The following is a 21,491-nucleotide window of genomic DNA, read 5'->3' as shown; positions in this document are numbered from 1 at the left end:
CTACCTGTGTGTCATTAAGCTCGATCCTCTTAAGTGAGCAGAGGCAGAGGGGTCTTGGTTAAGGTGCCTTCTTAAGGCAATCTTGGCAGGTGAGAAGCGAGTGTAGTCAGGAAGGGAGGAGCTCTGCTGCCTCTGTCGTGCCTCAGTGGTGGTGGCTACTGCCTCATGGTCTGGAGAGATGGGAAGGTAGCGGGAAAGCTCTACTTTTGTGTAAGCCCGGTCAAAACATGGTGAGCTGGTGCCGTTGACTGAAAGCTCTGGGTTAATGCCATTTAGTGCTGGGGCCGATGACATGCCAAGCTTACAAGAGTCCACATCTGTGGAACTGCGTGACTCCAGGCTCTTCCTATAGGGGGAGCTATCACGAGGGCTGTAGGATTTGAGCTGAAGCAGTTCCTGTTGCCTTTGACTTTTTTCCAGCTCCACAATGCTGATCTATAAACAGACAGCAGGGGGAACCATTACAAAGGAAAACAGGCTCTTGTCAACAGCCTTTACACTCGGGAATCACAGTTCAGGTAAAAAGTAATGTAACATCTTTTAGGAAGCAGTGCAAGAATTTGAAGATTGAAACAGGAGCTCAGGAATATTAAACCTTCATAATATGCATACTATTCTCCAATCAAAATTATATTAAAAGAAATAGAGGATATGTAAATCTTTTTATTGGAAGTGGGCATTCAAATGTTTGAATGGACTTGTGCCACTTGCTCTACCAGAGCTTCAAGTGGTTATGTCGCAATCCCATTCTGTAAAACACACTTTCTCAGTTAAAGCGGGAAAGCTCTGGAACACATTACCTGCTCATCTGAGATTTATTGTAAATTTAAATGTTTTGAGGAAATCTATTAGATTTTAAGAGGCAATCCTGTCAGGTTTTCTGTGGTTCGTATCTCCTTTTTCTTCCCTTGTGTTTTTACATTTTTTTTTAAAGTAACTGGCTTTCTTTAATATTTTATCATTAAATGGTTTTCTATGTGAGACTTTTTCCTTTTAGCTTGTTTGTTTTGTTAACGTATAGTCAACTTTGTACCTTAGAAGTACACAGTGCATGCAGTCCTGTCCTTGATCACATAAACATGAATGAATAAATTAATAAATACGATTTTTATCAAAACAGCCAAATGAGGTTGTAATATAAAAAATTAAAAGCATAACACAGTTGACTGACGTCTGAATGGAATTCAAAAGTTGTCAATCTAACCAAGTCTGACTTTCAGCATTTGAACACAAGATATAGCATAAAAAGACATATTTTCAATGCATCTATCTGAAGTAATAAGACAGAATGATCAGGTAAACAAAAGATGTCCTTGTACATCAGTGTTTGGAGAGATTCTATAAGCTGAAGATGGATCCGAAACATTGAGGTGTGCTGTGTACCTGCAACTCCAGGCAGTGCTTCTGTTTCTCAGAAATCTGTCTGCGCAGAGCCTGCTTTTCCTTTAACAAACTCTCCAGACACAAAGACCCCCAATCTAGTTTCAGCTCCTCACATCGAGACTTCAGCTGAAAAACAACAAGCAAAAAGCTTTAGTAACTTTTCATTTTTCCTCTGGGATTTTGACAGTCAACCCCTCAAGTTAACACTTAAATAACCAGAAAACAGGGTGGAAACAGGTCTGAGGTCTCACCAGAAGCAGACTGTGGTCCCTCAGTAAAACCATGTCTCTTTCAAGTTGCTTAGTCTGCTCTTTAAGCTGACGGTTGTGGGCTGATATCTCCTTCTGAGCCTGAATGAGGTCCTCCGCAGTCAGAGCTTTTACTCCAAGCTGTTCACAAACAGACAAAAATGAAAACCATTGAGTTTTGCATTACTTTAAAGCACAAGTCTTCCTCCTGAAGGAGCTGGAGCAAAGATGGGGCCTCACAGGAGGGAGTCTAATCGTACTCCTGGAAATTCTAGAAATCACAACGAAATTTCAGTCAATTAGTCCAAACACTTACAAGTGTGTCTTCTCTATTAGCTAAGCACGTCTTCCTCAATATGAATTAAAATAAATCAAATATTTAAAAGTGAGTCTTGGAAAAAGACCCGTCTCAGACTAATGTATCCCACACAGAAAAAAATGAATAACAAGGTTTTAAATGCATTTCTTAGGAGGGTTAAAGGACATTGTGTGTTCACGGATAAAAACAATAAACAATCTAATAAAGGCCTGTTGAGACTGATTCCTTTATGAACATCAGATATTTTCATACCTCATCTAGTTTGGTTTGGAAGAGTCCTTTAATCCTGTTCTTGTGAGACTGACAGACCAAATGGAGCTGCTCTGCCTGTCCTGACAAATCCCTGTGTTTTTCCTGGAGGAAGAGTGGAAGACGGAAAAGAGACTAAGGTCAAATGAAATACTGACATTCACACCAGTGCTGAGTAGGAGGAGATGAATGTTGACAATGATAAAAACATGAAGGTCCCATCACCTTCTCCTGCTCTAAAAGCTGCTGCAGATTGGAGCGATACTGTGGAGTCTTCATGTGAGCCATAAACTGGAGGTACTGGACCTTGATGTTATCTGGAAGATAGGGGTAAGGAAACATGATAAAATGAGCTAATTATATTTTTGTGTTTTGGTTCAGGAAATATGCTCATGTTGGACAGCTACTCGTCGTCTTTAAGGGTCATTATTGCTTTTATATAGTGGATATTAGAGAACTTAAAATAATTTACACAGTTGATCGTATAGAAAACATAAACCTAGATTGCAAAATTAAGACAAACATATCCGACCATAATGTGCCTGTCTTCGTTAGCTCACCAAGTAGTTGTTGCAGACCAGGAGGAGTGGGGCTCAGCAGCAGCTGACCAGGATTATAGTGCTGGACCTTGGAAGGTAGCTGGTAAAAGGGGGTCTGAGGTGGCCGGTATGCATCTATACACAAGAACATTTGCACTTGAGCCATATATTTTATTCTTGTTACAGTTTCATCATTCGTTTTGCTAAGGCAACATTTATCATGTGCTACAGATGTGTGAGCCAACTGACCCTGAGGTGGTGCTGCAGAAAGGGTCTTTGCATGCAGCAAATCTAATGCGCTCTGATTTTTCTTATTCTTCTCAGCAGCAGGGGTAGCTTTCTTGGGTCGACCACGTTTCTTATTGTTGAGCTTGCGACCTTTGGCCAACAGCCGGGTTCTTCTGGGCTTGGTAGGGGGTTTGACGACGGTCACCAGGCTAGGACGATCCTCCTCACCACAAGAGTCCTGCTGCTGTACACAGACAAAGATTCATGTCAGCTCGGTGTGTTTAGAGATATCCCACAGTAGTGTTGATTTAAGATATGCTATATTGTTTGTCCTGATTCACAATTATTAGGGTTTAAAATGGCACTGGCCCAACCTTTGCTGCTAAAACAGCTTCAACTCTTTTCAGAAGGCTTTCCACAAGGTTTAGGAGTGCACTAATGAGAATTGTTGACCGTTTTTCCAGTATCTCATTGGTGAGGTCAGACACTGATGTTAGACAAGCAGGCCTTGCTCGCAGTCTCCAATCTAATTTATCCCGAAGGTGCTTTAACGTTTTCCTGGCAACTGCCAAGCCCAGACTCGACCACTAGGTTGACAGGCATACAGAGAGGCATGACTTGTCACTCCAGAGAACACATCCCCAAATCTCTTAAGAGTCTAGCAGCCGTGTTCTTTACAGCACTGCATCCGAGGCTTTGCATTGCGTTTTGTGATTCAAGGCTTGAATGCAGCTGCTCACTCATGTAAACCTGTTCCTTGAAGCCCTCAAGCTAATCTGAAGGCCACATGAAGGATGGATGCCTCTTTGCCCATCTGCTGACCCCACCCTGTGATATCATCAGTATACCACTTTGAGCTTTTAATTTACTATATCAGAACAATAATTGTGGAACATTTAGCAATGAGGAAATTTGATGACTGAACTTATTGCACAGCTGGCATCCTATCATGGTACCACTGAGCGACCCATTATTCAACAAATGTCTGTACAAGGAGTGTGTCTGACTGTGCTTGATTTTATACACCTGTGGCCAGGAGTGAAGACATTTTGATAATATAATGTAACTTCTGAACATAAGAAAATTGGGTCGATGTCTCACCTTGTTTTGCTCCTTGGGTTTTGTAGGGGTGGTGTTATTGCTTTTGCTGTCCTTTGTGTCCTTTTGTTGACGTCGTCTAGCTGCCTCTTGCTCCTCCTAAAATACAATCAAAATATCTTCATACAGAAAAACTGCAAATAGAGAGACCAATATAGTACCAATATAGTTCAACTTACCCTGAGTTTAGGATTTTTTAAACTGGCAAAATAGTTTTCAAGCTGAAACACAGGGTAAATGCATATATTAGATAAATATGTTGTCTTAGTTATATAGGATTAACGTTTTTATCGGCCTTTAAAAACAGCAATGATTGGGGCACGGCGGTGGTGCAGGAGTAAAGCATGTGACCCATGTGGCTGTCACAGGTTCGAGTCCCGGCCCGCTAATATTTTCTGCATGTCTTCCCCCTTTCTCCACCCCATTTTCTGTCCGCTCACTTTCCAAAAGAATGAGAAAAATAAAGGCCACTAGTGCCTAAAAAAGTATAGGAAAAAAAACAACATAGTAGTAATTATGTTGTTACTTGAAGACAAGTCAGTCTCAATGAGATTTAAGAGTTAATAAAAATGCCACTTACACCAGCTTTTTCCAACTTTAATTAGGCTTCAACAGGTTGCTGAAATGGCATATAGAAGGCATTCTAAAGAGCATTAATCTGTGAAACTCACTGTGTCCTTACACTGTCTTTATTCCCAGGACCAGTACCTGAATAAATCACTACAAGGTGTACTCATGACAGGCTCTGTGCCGGGTTCAGTCCATTCTTTGGCTCTAATGTATAATTAAGTGCTTCATTAGTTCAATATTATCTTTTCTGAACAGCAATTAAAGAAAAAAATATCATTAGATGCTTACTATAGTGCGGTCTATGGTATGAAGATAGTAGGAAACCGGCTTTCCAGTCCACGACACCGAGCCCCTCAATGGAGAGAGTTCCACCACGCGCATTATCGTGCCAATATCTGCAAGACAGCAACAACAAATGTTACCCAACACAGGAAAAAATAATTAAAAAATCTAATCGCAGAACGACTTAAGCGTTAAGCAGAAATCTTACCGCTCAAGTTTCGACTGTTGATTCGAAAATTCAAAGGTGCAAAAGGTTTTGAGGATACAATTTTGCCCCCTAGAAAAAAAAAAAAGGAAAGCAACTGTAATAAATACATGTAGTTAATTAAATAAATAATCCTTATGCTGCATTGGAGACAAACAATAGGAATTAGTGATCAACAAACACATTTCAGATAGAATTTGAATATAAAATCTAAACGGGTTCGGTGAAATAAAATATGTAGTTAAAACATTATTCACTGTCATCTGTTGCTGATAACCTAATTTACAGTTGACCTATCGCTTTTTTTGTTTTTGTTTTGTTAAACGCATCTTTTTATTCCTTTGCCTTTCTGAAGCACCTGTATTTGTCACAATATGCAACACAAGCTACACATTGTCGCGGTCTTACAGAAACCTTGTGTAGCTAAACATTGAACTAGATATATATAAATGGATATAAAGAGTGGTCAATAGAGTTGATTCTCACAAGAAAACAATCAAGATACCAGGTTTTTTCTTGAATGCGACAATATCCTTATGTTTAGCAAACTCTCAGCTTTATGAAAACAGGCGGTTTTAAGTGTAGAGCGAATGGATAAACAGTAATTGGGAACAAAGTCTAAAAAACGTAAATTACAGGGCACGGCACTGGTGGTGTAGGGTTAAGCGCACGACTATGGCAGAGGCTATGGTCCTCGACCTGGACCCACCGACCTTTGCTGAATGTCTCCCCCTCTTTTTGCCCTCTTTCCTGTCTACCTACTGTCAAAAAAATGAAAAATAAAGGCCTCTAATGCCGCAAAAAAAAAAGTAAATTACATTTTTCGCATTTCTTGTATAGAAAAACTTTTACTCAAGTAATTGTCGTAGTTTTGTAAAAGAAGTGGAAAAATTAAACAATTTAACACATTAACGTAAAATATATGCCCTAAATGAAATGTAGTTGCATTGTTTATCGAGAAGAATTTTATCTCTTTTCATAAAATAAAAGAGCTTTTGGACATTTAAAAAAATTCAATATTCAGTATGATTTGTGCAATAAAAATCACAAACACGACATAGGAGATATGATAGTATATGCATGCAACAATTTTACATTGTTTATGGTTACAGGATATCAATTTCTCAGTTTTACATAGTTAGCGTCTACACAGGATAAACGTACTAATAGTAATTCAGTCCAATTCATCGTCTATTGATACATAAAATCTGTTGCATCTCTTCTATACAGATGCAGAAGCCAGCCCAGACATTTTTACCAACAGCTTCCATCGGAGCAGCATTACACACGGCACGGGCTCATCAACCATTCTTTGTAAAATTAATCAACTTACCCTTCTTCAAATGGCTTTAATCTGCTGTCAAAATCCTTTTTCATCACAAGAATCAAAACCTCGTTGTTCTAATCTGATTTCTCTTGTTTTCCGGCATTTTTAACAAACAGCCTCTGATTTTTATCGCACGGAAACAAAAAAACGAGACGTCTTACGGTAATGGCTACGCCTTGTTAGGTCTCTGAAAACAGATAGTGTAGGTCTGATTTTTTATTTTTTTTAAACGATCGCAAATGTTGATTTAGCTATATCAGGCCGTCTTCATTTGCCTGTAACTTCCCGCTCTGGGCTACGCAATATCTTCTGGGCTTTCAGGCAGTATTTTCATTATAAATGCGTGGTTGTTGATAAAGAAATGTTGAGAAATGTTGATCAGGGAAGCCCTGGCTCATCATTGTCCTCAGAGGGTTAAATGAGTACATACCTTCCTTCATGTTAGCAAAGCGCTCCTTGAGCTGGTGATCTACTTCTGGACCAAAGGCAAAGTTATTCACAAAAATAATACTGGAAAACAGACAGAGAGATACATATTTTAGAATTGGTATCCAAACAAACAAAAAACACAATAAAATTCATTATTCATGGAAGAGATTTTAGGAAAATAATGATTGTGCATCTTTTTGTACAATGAATGAAAAACTGTGTTGATTTCCCCAGAACAGTCACAATATTATTTAAGCTGCAAGCTTAAATAATATTACCAAGAAGCTACAATCTGTTTCAAAAGAGAAACATGTTTGATTCAGTTTAATATTTCTTGCCTCCATGCACATGTACGTAGACACAAACTATTAGTGAGATTGAACTGCATAAATTACAGATAAATATAATAAACAGTAACAAAATAATGATGTATTATCCTGTATTATCACATTGTCCTATCTGTGATCTCATGTTGGAGGGTTTCCCTAACATTTTATTCTTTCCTCAACTTAACAGGAATGGAGTCAGTCGATTGGTCTAACTCAGTTGAATTAGAAAAATCTTTAGTAAATCTCAAAAGCAAGACTGTCAATGCAACCCTGTATGGAGCTTTACCTTGTGTTGGCTATCCTCTCTTTCCATTCTTCAGACAGAAAATCACCTCTCTCCAGCTGAAAAAATACAATACAAAAAAGACTGAACACACATGAAAAACTGAACATGAAAAAAACTAAATCTAAATCTGAGCAGGAAAAAGTCTTACTGTGTACTCCCCGTGTTTCTTCCCATACCATCTCATCCACTTTTTAAACTCTTTATCCATGGTCTGAGAAAAAAAACAACAGGTGACTCTTAATTTCCAAATTATTAGAAACAACTGATTTATAAATCATCAACAGAAAGCTATATTCTTTAATTGATATTCTGTAATCCTAATTCAGCTTGTTTTTAAAAAGTTGTCCGCCAGTTAACACCTTTTAGAGCTCTTTCTTCAGAATGCATCCTAAACACAAAGGTAGATGGACCATTACACAAGACAAAAACACAAAGGGTTTCTTATAGAAAGGCTTTGTTTTGGCCACAGTCACAGGGAAAACTGCAGCAGACAGTCATTGAAACCCTCCATATTAGCCAAACAGGGTCATTGCTGAAGAAACTAGCTGTTCACACATGGGACTTTTCCATCGAAGCGGTTTCAGTGCTTCACCAAAGCTGGAGCTACAGCCAGTTCTTCATTGGTTCATTAAAATAACCATTTGGGTTTCCACAACCCAAGAGCCATCTCAGAGGAACGTCATTGTGTTGCTATAAATGATCGTCTCCCTGTTTATGTCTGAATGTTCGGACAGACATAAATGCTCCGAATCGCAGAGGATGGAGAGAATTTAACAACACAAATCATTATTTTTCAAATCACTCCTGCAAACTGTCACCCTAATATCACCCTAATATCACAATCTCAATTTATTAACAATGTTTTAATCAACAAACGGTGTTTGTGAAAGCTTCACAATACCAATATGCTGATTTTCCATCTGCACCAGCAGCACTGGAAAACAGGAGTTAAACACGTTTACGGCAACATTTATTACCACCACCTGTCAATGAGAAAAGACAGATAGTGTTTAAGAACCTATTTGGAAATGGCGTTTAGGGATTCAGCGAAAAGCATCAGCTGTGAATGTAGCTCTCTACGGTGCGTTGAGCTACTAAACATTCATGACGGGTGACATCAAAATAAACTGTGGAAAGATAAGAGGTTGTGAGCTTGTGTTATTCTAACTCTAATCTGATGCTGTGTTCTTGTTAAGGGACGGTGTGTTTACGTTTTTATCTTGTATTAGACAAATCAAAAACAAAACTAAAAAGTTTTAAGAACGATTTTGATTAGTTGCTCGTCTCCATAAACTTGCCCCTAGCTCTTGACAAAACCCGTTCTTTCTCTGGCCCAGCTCAGACATGGTGCTACGAAAGAATGAGTTTATCAGAGCTAGAGCTGGTGGTGGAAACATGAAGAACTGGTGCTGAGTAAGCACTTTTGCTAGTTAAGCACTGGAAATAGTTCAATGTAAAAGGAGCTAGTGTGCTGTATCCAAGCATATTAATGGAAAATTGAGTGGAAGGAAAATTTGTGCTGGGAAAAAAAAGGTACACTAGCAGCAGCCTTGAGAGGACTGTGAAGCACAACACATTCAAGAGTTTGGGGAACACCCACGGGGTGCCGACTGAGGCTGGAGTCAGTTTTCATCAGCCACCACACCCAGATTTATCCAAGACATGGACTACAAATGTCTCATGCCTTCTGTTAAGTTACTCCTGAACCAAATACATCAGAGGTGTCTTACTTGAGTTAAGGGGAAAAATGACTGGACTTTTGTTCTAAGCACCAAAGGCCTCTTATCAGATGAAAGCATTTTTATTTTTAAATTTGAAACCATGGTCCCGATGTGTGGAGGAAGTGTAGCGAGGCACAGAATGCAAGTTGCTTGAGGTCCACAGTCAGGACTGATATGGGGGAGCCATGTCATCTAGTGTTGGTCCACCTTGTTCTTTTAAGCCCAAAGTTAGTGCAGCTACCTACCAGGAAATTTTAGAGCAATTCATGCCATGCAGTACTGAGGCAGGAATGCATGCAAAAAGGAGCCCCGATCAAGTGCTGAGTGCATCAACTGTACAGTGTATGGACTACTTTTCATCTTTATTAAAATCTAATTCTTCTTGTTCGACTGCAATTTTCATTTTGAGTTTTTATTAGCTGTAGTAATCATCAAAATTAAAATAACACTTTGGGCCTGATCTTCAAAGATCCTAAATAAGGGGCGCTAAATTGCTTGTACAAAAAAATAAAATAAAATTGTATGTGCAATAAATGGGAGTGTTGCGCACGATTCTCAAAGATTGCGAGTGCAATGGATAACAGGTGCAAAAGAGGTGAAGACCGCCACCTTTGAATAAGGAAATTACTATTACTACCAGTGTGGTACTAGCTGGCTGCTACAGCCCCCAGTGAAACAAGAGGAAAAGCAAACAAAAGCTGTGTTGCTTGAAACATGCAGGGGTTGTTGCGCTGCATTAATGACCCAGTTGCTGATTTTTTTCTCTTCTTATTCTGCTCCTGATTTCTGGACTGTTACAGTTGGTTAACCTTTCTCGTCGCTATTCACAGCAGCAGGTTTGTCATTGCAGCCTCTGGCCTGAGGAGATCATTTCTCCTCTGTTCATTTGCACTGGGCCCTTCTGAGTGCGTTATTGTGCATACAGAAGGCTGGGTCTAAAGATGTTCTGCGAGCAGATACTTTATGTTTGTGGTCCGGATGGACCCAGTGAGGCAAAGACTACATCCTGCTTCACCTTTAATCCAAATATTGGATTATGGGCTATTGCGCAGGAGGGCAGTGCTGTATCCAAAGTAGTGTGCGCCCTCCGGCATCGGTGCGCACACGGGGCAGCTGGTCAGTGCTGCATCTGAATTTACTAAAAGGTTTGTTCTCCCTTGATCTTTTATTCTTTTCAGACACTCAGTGTTCTTTTTGTGTTTGATGAGTTCAGAGTTTATCATAAAACAGCCACAATATTACGCCTGAATGTAATATTAGCAACATAAAAATAGTTTGTTGTAGGAGTTGACTTTCTGTATGTTACAGCTTTGCTAAATTTAAAACATAACGTCACATCACTGTCCTGCAAAGAATAAAAAAATTTTTTATTTTCCATTGATTTTACTAAATTAGTTTTGTTTGTTTTGCCAATATACGACGTGTTTGATTGTTGAAAATGTTTTAGTGACAGCATAATCAAACTGATCCAGCTCCGATTGCTCTGGAATGACACTGTTACTGTCAATAAGGCAGTGTGTTATGTTTAGTGACAAGGTTAAAGCAGTCTTTTTCACCACATGGAATAGGCCGCTTCAAAATGGTGATTTTTCACCTGCTGAAAAGTGATTTTAGCATCCAGTTTGCAAATGAAGGATTTGCCTTATAATGACTTTATTTCTTTCCTATTAATTATATTATCAACAACACAGCACAGTGAATCCTTTGCATAATGTACAATTACAGTTACATAGGCTGTGTGACTTTTGAAGTTCGGCCCATTGTTTGTTATGAATCTATCTAACAGGAGTTTCCCTTTTTAAATTGAATTACTTATATAGGTGAACTTTTTAATACAATAAAAAATTTTGTCACAGTTCTGCTGCTTATTTGAACAGAGTGCTAAACACACACTTACCTCTGCATAGGTAGCTGGAATGTCTGCTTTCTCTATACCATAGTAGTGTTTACAGTTTGTTGCTGCTGCAACCTGCAGCACCACCTGCCCCACTCCTGCAAATAAGACAATTCAATGTGTAATCAAAGGTTCTTTCAATTTAAAATCTGTATACTCATTATATATGAAATATTATCAAAAGTGGAAAACCAACCACTGCCAAGGTCAACAAATGTGTCTTCTTCCATCATTTCCATTTCATCGATGATCTGAGCCACCAGGTCAAACGAGGTCTCTCCATACACCTCAGGAGAGAAGGGTTCATAGTTGTTGAGCTTCTCGGGGTCAGTCACTGAATGGTTGTACACCTGCTGTAGGATATGTCTCAGCAGCCCGTTGGATGGACGCTTGTTTAGCTTCATAGGCTGGGTAGTCCCCTTCCACTGCAAGGAGATTTTCATTAATTACTGCACTCAACTGCCTACATATCAGTTTAAAGAATATTTAGTTGCCTAAACAACATTCCACTTGTGTTGAAGACATGGTCACAAAAAAGATTGCAAAGAATCTTTGATTTCTTGTTTTAAATCTAAAAACCTGAATAAATATTAACAGGGGAATATATCAGATTACACTTATGTATAGCTGAGAGTGAAAGAAACAGTGACACATAGAAACAATATTTCCCACCTGCTTGTGACTAATACTTTCACTGCATCTACAGAACAGTGAGAAAGTTCCCACATGTGGACTCACCAGCTGGTGGATGCTGTCAATGGCCCTGTTGTACTTGTCACAAAGTCTCTGCATACTCTCAAAGCTGTAAGAAAGACCAGATGCATAACATGGTTGTCATATGTTGACAGGATCACAAAATTCATCTCAGCTTCTCTTCTCAGTTGTCAGACTGACTGACTGGGATTTTAGGCCAATTTCAAGGGCATAGTTTATCTCACAATAACATAAAATTTAAAAGTGATGCAACCCAAGACTCACCTCTTGGTGTCATAATCAATGAGGACGTAATTTTCCATTGCCAGTTTGAGGTCAGGGATTTCCTCGCATACCCACCTAGAAAAAAAAAAACCACACACAAAATCATCGCTAAATTGATCGCTGAGCTGATCAAGAGGATGAGGAAGTTATCTGTGGGAGGGTGAGTGGGTGGGGGGGCTGCTGGTGATGTCACTTACCGAATTGTCTCGATGATTTCATGAGCAGCATCGTGGTGTTTATCCTGAAAAGAGAGAGAGGGACAAGACATAATGAAACCCTGAGCGTGACACATCACTCAACTGAGCCACCACATTTAATTGCATCACAAATCACTAACACTGAAAAACACTTTAAAAGAAAATCAAGAAACAGTCAAAACAAAAATAAGGGTTTTAATTATGCCAAACATGGGAAGTTGATTATAGTTTTCTGCAACTTGAGTGGAATGCCCACAACAACCATTATGTCCGATTCATCCTCTCATTACAGAAACTCCTAACAGAGAACACAGCCACCTCAGACATAACTAAATAGTTACTGAAGGCGTTTCCCTCAAAAAATCTGGGTCCTGAGTTAGAAAAGCTGCATGACTTGACAAAAACAAAAGTTTAAGTTGCATAAACAATGTCACATAGACAACCAAAGCTGTGCCTTTTCCCAGTCTTAACGCCCATCCGCAGGCTTGTAAAAGTATGCATGTGCATTGGCACAACAAAAGAAAAACTTGATCATTTATCATTATGAAAACTGTTGGAAAGTGACCAGAATAAGATGATTTTATAGTTGACGGCCCCCTGATCGGTGGCTGAAAATTACAGAGGCACGTTGGCTGTTCATTCAGGCTAATACATAAACAGGGTCGGATAAATCAGCAAATAGCAGGAGGCGATGCAAAGTAACAGCAAACGTACGATTTTACGCATTCGAAAGGTCAAAGTCTACCTGAACATGCTGGATCATCTTGGCGGCTGGCAAACGAACCTCAACTATACCACCACCTACTGGGCTGGAGTGTGGGCATAAGGCCTGGTTCACACGGCAGGATTTTAAAATCGTCAGCTGATTTTCAAAACCTGAGGGACCCCACGCAAAAAAAATCATAGGTGTAACAGGTTTGGTCCTACAGTGTGTCTGGTTTTCCGAGACTTCATAGAAAGCAAAATGATCGCTCTCTATTTTGTGCCTTTAACATAAAAATGTCAAACTGAGGTTTTTAATCATACTGTTAGAGTGCTCTTTATTACAAAACTGTGCAGTTAGAATATCAAGCCCTTTCAATGATTTTATACAGAAATCAAACACTTTCCCAACCTTGAAAACACCTTGTTAAAATTCAATAGTGTTTCAAGGATTTCAAACACCAGTACGCACTCTGAATATAGATTGCTATAACAGGCTAGTCCTGATTTGTATTCCCATTTTAACAATGCCGACAAGTTCTTATAACAGAATCACAAGCAGCTGAGACTCCATATTTACAGCTTAGACTAACTTTGAGGTGCTCGTCTGGCAACTGATTTACTGTTGAATTATACAATCCAAACTTTAGGTTATTTTGACTCCAAGTTCCTGCAGGAGAACCCAGCACCTGCTGAGAACAATCATGCTTACAGAAAATCTCTGGAGAAAAGGTATGCAATGCCACGGTAACTAGCTTTAAATAGAAAGAAAATGTAGATTTATTTTTTATTAAAGTAAAGAATTATTAAGCTGACTGTAAATGGTGGACTGAGATATGCGTGCAAGTAAATGTTTATAGCAATTCAAGAAAAAAACATCTGGGAAAGCCTGACGTTACACATGTATAAACAATCAGTCAATTAATCATTAGTTTCTAATCTTCAGGTTCTAACAGGAACACACAGAGAAATCAGCCTCTGTTTTTGAGACATTAGTATTAGTTCTACTGTCATATCTCGCACAATGATTTTCTGGAGAAAGTACGATGTAATTTCCTATTTTCTCCACTGTTTGTTCCATTAGAGCATCAATAATTATCAATAAATTCAAAAATATGATTAAATGCAGTCACTGTGTACAGTTTAGCCATGAAAATCACACTTCTTCATGGAACTGGTGGCCTGCAAGAGACCGATTTCAAAATGGGTATCTTTTTTAAGAGTGGTATTTGAGTTTTTTGGCGTGATGATAGCTGTGACATGTAGTCACAGCTAGGGATGTGTACTGAATTTGGTACTTTTATAGGTACCGACCAAATTCCGTAGGGACTAAAGTACCGATTCACGTAAAATCAAACGGTACCATAATTCAGTATCTAAACGCATCATCGTGACACTGAGGGAGTGGGAGATTTTTCATGCCGGACATGAACACAGCATTGCACGCACAGGAGCGTAATGACGTTAGTAGCCGCCGGTACCGTCAACAAAGCATGGCTGATAGAAAGTGCTCGAAAGTATAACTCCACTTTTCAAAATGCGATGCAGATTACGCTTGCTGCAATATTTGTGATGCAAAGTGCAAGACCAACGGGCTTGAAAAATGTTGAGATTTTACTATTAAACAAATTATTACCACAAAAACACGCAAAAGTACAGAACAAATGGCACTGTTGAGTACCAATACCGATTCCCAGGTCTGAAAAGAAGTTATAGTTTTTTAACATCACTTCCATTGTTATCATAATAACACCACAAAATATGGTGAAAATATTTAAAGTCCATATTGCCCACCCCTACTGAGGAGTAGCGCTGCAAGATATATGAAATCGCAATATCAAGGTGTGTAAACCATAACACTGACTGACCCAACTAAACTCTAAAGGTTGGTTTCATGGTTTAAACACAGAATTGTATTTTTTTTTTAGGTAGCCAGTCCTGGGACAGCAGTGTCTTCTTCAGATGTTGCACGAGGCCTTTTAGGGTCCCTACCCAAAACCAGAAGGACCAGGAGCCGCCATAAGGAAGCATCAACAGATACACAGATGTGGGGGTTTAGGGGAAAAGAACAAGGATGGAACCAGATTGATAATTTAGTGAAAGCATATTTACATGGGAGGGCTGCACGGTGGCGCAGTTGGTAGCACTGTTGCCTTGCAGCAAGAAAGTCCTGGGTTCGATTCCCGGCCGGGGGTCTTTCTGCATGGAGTTTGCATGTTCTCCTGGTGCATGCGTGGGTTCTCACCGGGTACTCCGGCTTCCTCCCACAGTCCAAAGACATGTCTGCTAGGTAAATTGGTCACTCTAAATTTCCCTTAGGTGTGTGAATGAGTGTGTGCTTGGTTGTTTGTGTGTTGCCCTGCGATGGACTGGCGACCTGTCCAGGGTGTACCCTGCCTCTCGCTCATAGATTGCTGGAGATAGGCACCAGCTCCCCCGCGACCCACTATGGAATAAGCGGTAGAAAATGACTGACTGACATATTTACATGAACTTGGTTCTAATGAATGATCTTATTCTGCAACTGGCAGAGTAAGCAATATACATATCAAAACACAGGCAGCAATGAGTTCATGCTCTGTAGGCAAAATAACTAGATTTTACTGGGGGTGGAATCTGTTTATAACGAAAAGGTTAGTAGCAACAAATTTGGTGAGATGAAACCTAACCAGTACACTTTACTGGAACAAACACTTATATATACCAGTTACTGGTGCCTGCATTTTTCTTCTATGAATACAGCAGAGCATGAACCGTTCCAAATCTTCCTCCCTACAGACCTCCCCATATGGACAGTGAGAAGGAAGAGGAAAAAGCAAGCCTCTCCCTTTTGAAAACAGGGAGAGGCTTGCTTTTTCAGAACTCTACATGAATCAGCTGCTTCTAATTCAACCCATGACAACTAGTCTCCATATAAACAGATCAGGAATATATTAAATTCCTGACATTCTTGGCTTCGAGTTCATCCATAAGACACAGGGGCGTGCATGCTGTTACTGCAAAGGCATCCACTGTGAGTGACCTAGTAAGCCAAAAACCTCATTCAGTGCATAGTTTGAAAACGAAATAACTGGACTGACTGAAGAAACTGAAACAACTAGATTGACAACGTAGACTGCAGTGTGGGTGGATAGAAAGGTACTACAAAGAGACTCTACTCAGGCATTCAGAGAAATTCAGCACCTTTTAGTCAGCGCCGACTGTCTCTATAGTTACTATAAATGTGATCTTACACCACTAAAAACACCACAACTTCTGGCAGCTTCGGTTTCCGTTTCTAGTGAATGAGCGAACTGCTCCAGCCATGGACATAAAGACAGCTACTTATAAACACCAACATGAGATAATAGCTTTTCTTCAAGGCAAAATAAATAGTACCAAATGGAAACAGACAGATTTTATATCAACTTTTTTATTAAAATGCCATGTCCTAAGCACTAAATCAAGTTTTTTTTTCATGCCTTTGTAATTTACATTGCATTTGAAATGTGCAATAAATGTTTTGTTTTTTAAGTTCAAATGCTTGTTTATTATCATTTACTAAGAGTATCTCTTGTTAGATAATCGATTAATTGAAAAAATAAAAATATTTTTACTGTTGGGGGAAATAAGAAGGCGCCTATTGTAAAGGTTTGTAGGAAGATGGGGGTGCACACCGTTTGTCACCAGGCGAGGTTATCATGGAGCCAGTTAGGCCTGGTTTGACCATTTCAAAGTATGCCCCAACCTGGTAATGCCTCAGCTGATTCTTGAATGGCGTGCCCACTGCCTCAGCTCATGTTGTGTTGACGCTTTCTTCCACTATTTCTCATCTTGTAAAATCTTAACTGCAGAAATCCAGAGCTAAACTTACTTTAATTTGTTTATACATATTGTATGAGATCTATTTGCCGTTAGCATCCAGTGCTTGTTTGCCTCAGGATGGTAAAGAGAAATCAGAAAATCTGGTGAAATTGATGAAGTCCAAACTTTGGAATAAGTAGTGAACCTCAGTCATTGGTTGACTCTGGTGTAGGGCTTGTTTTTAAATGCAGCCTGCTTAATATGTTTATGCATCTACAAATTATCAGCCAGTAACCTTTCCCTGTTGAACAAGAAAGTAATGAACTAATCGATCAATCCCCATTTTCCGCACCATGCAAGTCAACTCAGTCCAGTTCATATCAGGTTTAACAGAATCTAAGTCAGTCTAACTGCAATTCAAATCCATCCATTACATTAGAATACAATCTAATTTGCTGCCCATTTCAACCTGGAGTTATAATACCAAATGGTAATGAACTCTAATTAAGGATCACTTAAGTAAACAATGACTATGATCAAACAAATGGATGAGTTCCATTCTAGCACAAATAAACAATATATTTTTATTTCAAAATATGATTTCTATGAATCTTTGCAGTGTGTTGTTTACCACCGTTGCACTACTTTGGTGGTGCATTGATTGATGGCCAGTGGAGTTTGAGACTCCGACTTGAGTCGCTTGATTTTAAGCCAGTGCCATTGGTGGAATATTGGTTGTTAATGGCTCATAACAATCTGTTCATGTTAGCTGTAGCTAAACAATAATGACAACACGAATTTCTCTCTAAATGGCACTTTATTAAATAATTTTTGATCATTTAGGAAACAAAAACAGCCCTAGCTGACATTTTCTGACACATTCTGACATGCTAAGCCAGCTGCTACGTTACAGCGACATTTCTGACTGAAAATCTGAAAATAAAAGCACTTCCTTTTCCATTCATTCTATAGTTTTACACTCATTTGAAGTGCATACACCCAAGTGTATGCACTGCTCATTTTTTTAAATAAGATCTTCAATGAAAATGGTATCAAAGAGGCAAAACTAAAATCATCTACTTTTGTTGCACCCAGGATATCTATAGTTAAATATTTTAACAGGGTCTGAGCTTTTCTAAAGAAGGAACAGAGCTCAGGTTTCATCCAGAGCACAGCCAGGCTTAGCGCTTGTGCTGACCCACTGCCCCACTTTCTGTCTCCTGTTCCAGCGCATTAACAAGAAGAGCAAAACCAATGGAAAATTGTTCATACAAACAACAAACCGGGGAACCAAGGAGCCACAAAAAGGACGGGAAGTGGGCTATTAGTTAGATTTTGAGGCCTGGCACAGCAGCTACAGCTAAGAGCTAACAGCCTGGAGTTCCTACCTTCCCGCTCGATACTGCCCGCCTCTACTACGCAAACTACCGCCAAATATAAAACCTGCATGCACACACACAAAATTATACAGTTAATAATGACATCTACATACTAGATGTACCCTATGCATTTTAGAGCATATAACATTTACACTTACAGTGTAAAAGATGTGTGGCTAAAAAACAGAAAGCACTTTCTTAAAAGATTGCTTTGCAAAGCAGATTTAAAGCCTCGAGTTCAGAAGTTATAAGACGTATGCAAAGGCATGAAAATGACTGTGTGCAAGAGAAAGAGAAGCTGTGGGGGGAGGTCACCTGCTACTACGAAGACAGCACACAGCAACACCAGCAGCGGGCTGCTGCTAAAAATAAACACTGTCTGACAAGCCAGAGAGAGACAAAAAGAACAGAAGACCCTCCCCTCTCCCTCCCAGCTGTGGCGCTGATGCACGTACTACTCTGCCTTTGCATGTGAAAACTTCAGTTAATCTCCTGTCACATCAGAGTGAAGCACAGTGGGCATCGGGGCTTTACACCACCCACTATTTTACTTTGCATCTAAGCAGCCGACAGGAACAAATGACTAAGGCAGGCTTACACCTAGCTACCTACCAAACTCAGCAGATTGCATCAACAAACAAACAGTACTGTAAATTTGTACAAACTAACCTAACAAGCTATTTTCACACCTCTTGAGAAATAACTGTATCAATACCAAGAAACTCAACTGGTTAGTTTTACACTTCAAAGACAGAACTAGAGTATGTTAAAATCAGCATAAATCCTTCCTTGTTTTTTTAAGTTGCCAGAAAACAATGTACTATGTGTAACAGTACTAAAACACTAGTGTCTTTTTTAGATGTCGGTTGAGGCCTCCTAATGCCTCCACCCAAAACCAGCTGGTACAGGAGCTGCAACACTTCAGAGGTGGTGGCCTTCATATGGAACCATTTAAAAATGCACACATGTGGAGATTTACCAAAAAAAGAAATGAAGAGTCAAACTGGACGAACCAGAAATACAATTGAACAAAGCATGATAATCTGGGTTTGGTTCTAACCATGCATCTTTTTCTCCAACTGGCAGAGCATGCTTTTTATAACACAGTCAGCAATATATTTGTTGTCTCTGGATGAGATAACCAGTCTTAAATCATGTGGCTGTAGAATAAGTTTTTACACAAAAGGCTCTTTATTTAACAGCAGCAGATTAAACGAGACAAAAGCTGAATAGTGCATTTGATTTGAAAAAAATACTACATTGCAAATATTGGAACAAACATTTGTATTCTAATATCGCAGAGACCTGACCGTATGGATGAGTTAGGAGGGAGAAAAGAGAAGTGTTCTCCTTTGAAAAAAGGAGGTCGTTGTATGAATCAACTCCTTATTTCAGGACTCCAGATGAATCAGCTACTTCTAATTCATCCCATGACAACTAGTCTCCGTATCAACAGCTATCACATCGATTGGAAAGATATGACTTTCCTGACATTCTCGGGTTTGTGCTCATCCAAAAGAACCAGGACTGTGCAAGTCAAGTAATGTGGAGGCAGCAACTGCGAGTGAATCAGTAACCCATAAACACTCATTCAGTGCATAGTTTGATAACGAAATAAACAGACTGACAAAACTGAAAGAACAAGATTGACAAGGTAGACTACAGTGTGGGTGGAGAGAGACAAACTACTCAGGCATTCGGAGAAATTCAGTGTCTTTCAGTCAGCGCTGACTGTCTCACCATAGTTACTATAAATGTGAACTTACACGACTAAAAACACCACAACTGCTGGCAGCTTTGTTTTTCTGCTTCTGTTGAATGAGAGAACTGCTATCAGCTACTGACATGCAGACAGCTACATGAAAGCCCAACTGAGATAAAAGACCTTCGTCTATCAGAAGTAGTGCTGCATGAGACGAGCAGGATTTGACATCAACTGTTCATTGAGTTTAAAATACAGTAAGTGTGCTGCTCTTACTAACTGGTATGATCCTAGATGGCACTAAAATAATGCAATTGCAGCAATAAAATTTAAGAAATATATATAAATGACAGAGATGATGCACACATTAAGAATAAACCATTTCCACATTCATTTATTTGGTGTTTTTTCTGACTGGGGCCGACCAAAATGTCACTAAAATGTCATTCCTCTACACATAGTGTACAAGATCTATGTTTCTTTAGAAATTACACAAGACGCAAAAGAAAAATTAAGGTCAGGACACTTATGTCTGGCCATATTACCAGTTAGAATACATATCCAAAAAAAACAAAAAATGAGTCAAATAACACGAATAAAAGCCTGGTTCTATCATTTTAAACAATATTTTGAACTGATAGTGTTGAACGGAACTGGTTACTGGTTACTACACCCCAATAACCTCGTTACTACGTATAAACTATAATTACATCAACTATAGCACTGAATGTAAAATACATTTTTATTTTCATACAATATAAAGGCAAACAGCAGAAAAACTATCTGCAACTGTCAAACCAATGTGACCCAAGTCACCGGACGAACCATATATTCTTCAGCTACTCAGGGTTAGCCAAGGGCTAACATAGCTAACAAAGACAACATCATTAGACTAAACATAAATCTCCTCCAACTGGGAGCTGAAGGGTATCACTTACGTATACTGGTAACGGCCAAGGATAACCAGCGGGTTCCGCTCCAACCGGCGATTTGAGCTTGAGCTCCAGCTTTTCTCCCATTCTCCACTCTGATAAGATAGCTAACTAGCTCCAAACTGCTCTGTTAGCCAGCTGCTCGATTAGCGAGCGACTCACAACGGGAACATCTATTAAGGAAAAAGAAACGCCAAAAACTAGAAAAATAAAAACGACTTCGACACTCGCTATGGGAAAATCAAACACGCAATACCGTGAAGCGTGTACAAGAATCCGGCTCGTTTTTGTATTATTAATAAAACGCCTTTATGTGTTCACTGGCAAGAACATCTCGTCCGTGTCGCCGCCATCTTGCCCGGCATGAATTAATATGGCAGGAGGCCACTGGCACGAGAGGCGGACTGTGACGAATGCGCGTGGACCAAAAGCAACGAGCACGAGCGCCATATAACTGTTTCCAACCTGCGTGTGAGACGTGACATCACGACTATTTTCCAGATAAATGCCCGAATAGATGTTACACGGCGTGTAATTTTCACTCATGTAAACCAATACGACGCTTAAAAATGATTACCACAATTATATAAACTTAAAACCAGCCAGCGAATGTCAGCATCGACTGAAACGTTCTCAGTGATTTCATAATTTTCAAACCATTGTGCCATAGGTAATAGGTATGGATAATAAAATATATATATTAGAGGTGAA

General features: G+C 39.4%; 1 protein-coding gene across 4 annotated transcripts in view; it reads right to left on the bottom strand.

Annotated features, from left to right (window-relative positions):
• dot1l (DOT1-like histone H3K79 methyltransferase) overlaps positions 1 to 21,158 on the bottom strand; it is a 34,472-nt gene extending 13,314 nt beyond the window's left edge. For 2 of the 4 annotated variants that reach the window (XM_047373938.1, XM_047373942.1), the window contains exons 1-20: positions 20,787 to 21,157; positions 12,283 to 12,326; positions 12,086 to 12,160; positions 11,846 to 11,909; positions 11,304 to 11,532; positions 11,111 to 11,205; positions 7,641 to 7,703; positions 7,493 to 7,548; positions 6,879 to 6,958; positions 5,125 to 5,193; positions 4,923 to 5,029; positions 4,244 to 4,285; positions 4,068 to 4,163; positions 2,988 to 3,210; positions 2,760 to 2,873; positions 2,425 to 2,516; positions 2,203 to 2,304; positions 1,635 to 1,772; positions 1,384 to 1,509; positions 5 to 435 (exon numbers count right to left, since the gene is read on the bottom strand). In XM_047373938.1, coding sequence (XP_047229894.1) covers positions 5 to 435; positions 1,384 to 1,509; positions 1,635 to 1,772; positions 2,203 to 2,304; positions 2,425 to 2,516; positions 2,760 to 2,873; positions 2,988 to 3,210; positions 4,068 to 4,163; positions 4,244 to 4,285; positions 4,923 to 5,029; positions 5,125 to 5,193; positions 6,879 to 6,958; positions 7,493 to 7,548; positions 7,641 to 7,703; positions 11,111 to 11,205; positions 11,304 to 11,532; positions 11,846 to 11,909; positions 12,086 to 12,160; positions 12,283 to 12,326; positions 20,787 to 20,867 — 2,327 coding nt within the window. In that variant the 5' untranslated portion in view covers positions 20,868 to 21,157. Of the gene's footprint in view, positions 1 to 4; positions 436 to 1,383; positions 1,510 to 1,634; positions 1,773 to 2,202; positions 2,305 to 2,424; positions 2,517 to 2,759; positions 2,874 to 2,987; positions 3,211 to 4,067; positions 4,164 to 4,243; positions 4,286 to 4,922; positions 5,030 to 5,124; positions 5,194 to 6,878; positions 6,959 to 7,492; positions 7,549 to 7,640; positions 7,704 to 11,110; positions 11,206 to 11,303; positions 11,533 to 11,845; positions 11,910 to 12,085; positions 12,161 to 12,282; positions 12,327 to 20,786 lie in introns of all 4 variants that reach the window. The other 2 variants (XM_047373939.1, XM_047373940.1) reach the window with 2 other exon arrangements.
• Between the last annotated feature and the right edge of the window lie 333 nt (positions 21,159 to 21,491).

Source organism: Girardinichthys multiradiatus, chromosome 9 (genome assembly GCF_021462225.1).
Source record: "Girardinichthys multiradiatus isolate DD_20200921_A chromosome 9, DD_fGirMul_XY1, whole genome shotgun sequence".
NCBI lineage: Eukaryota > Metazoa > Chordata > Actinopteri > Cyprinodontiformes > Goodeidae > Girardinichthys > Girardinichthys multiradiatus.
This window is presented reverse-complemented; position numbering and strand designations above follow the sequence as displayed.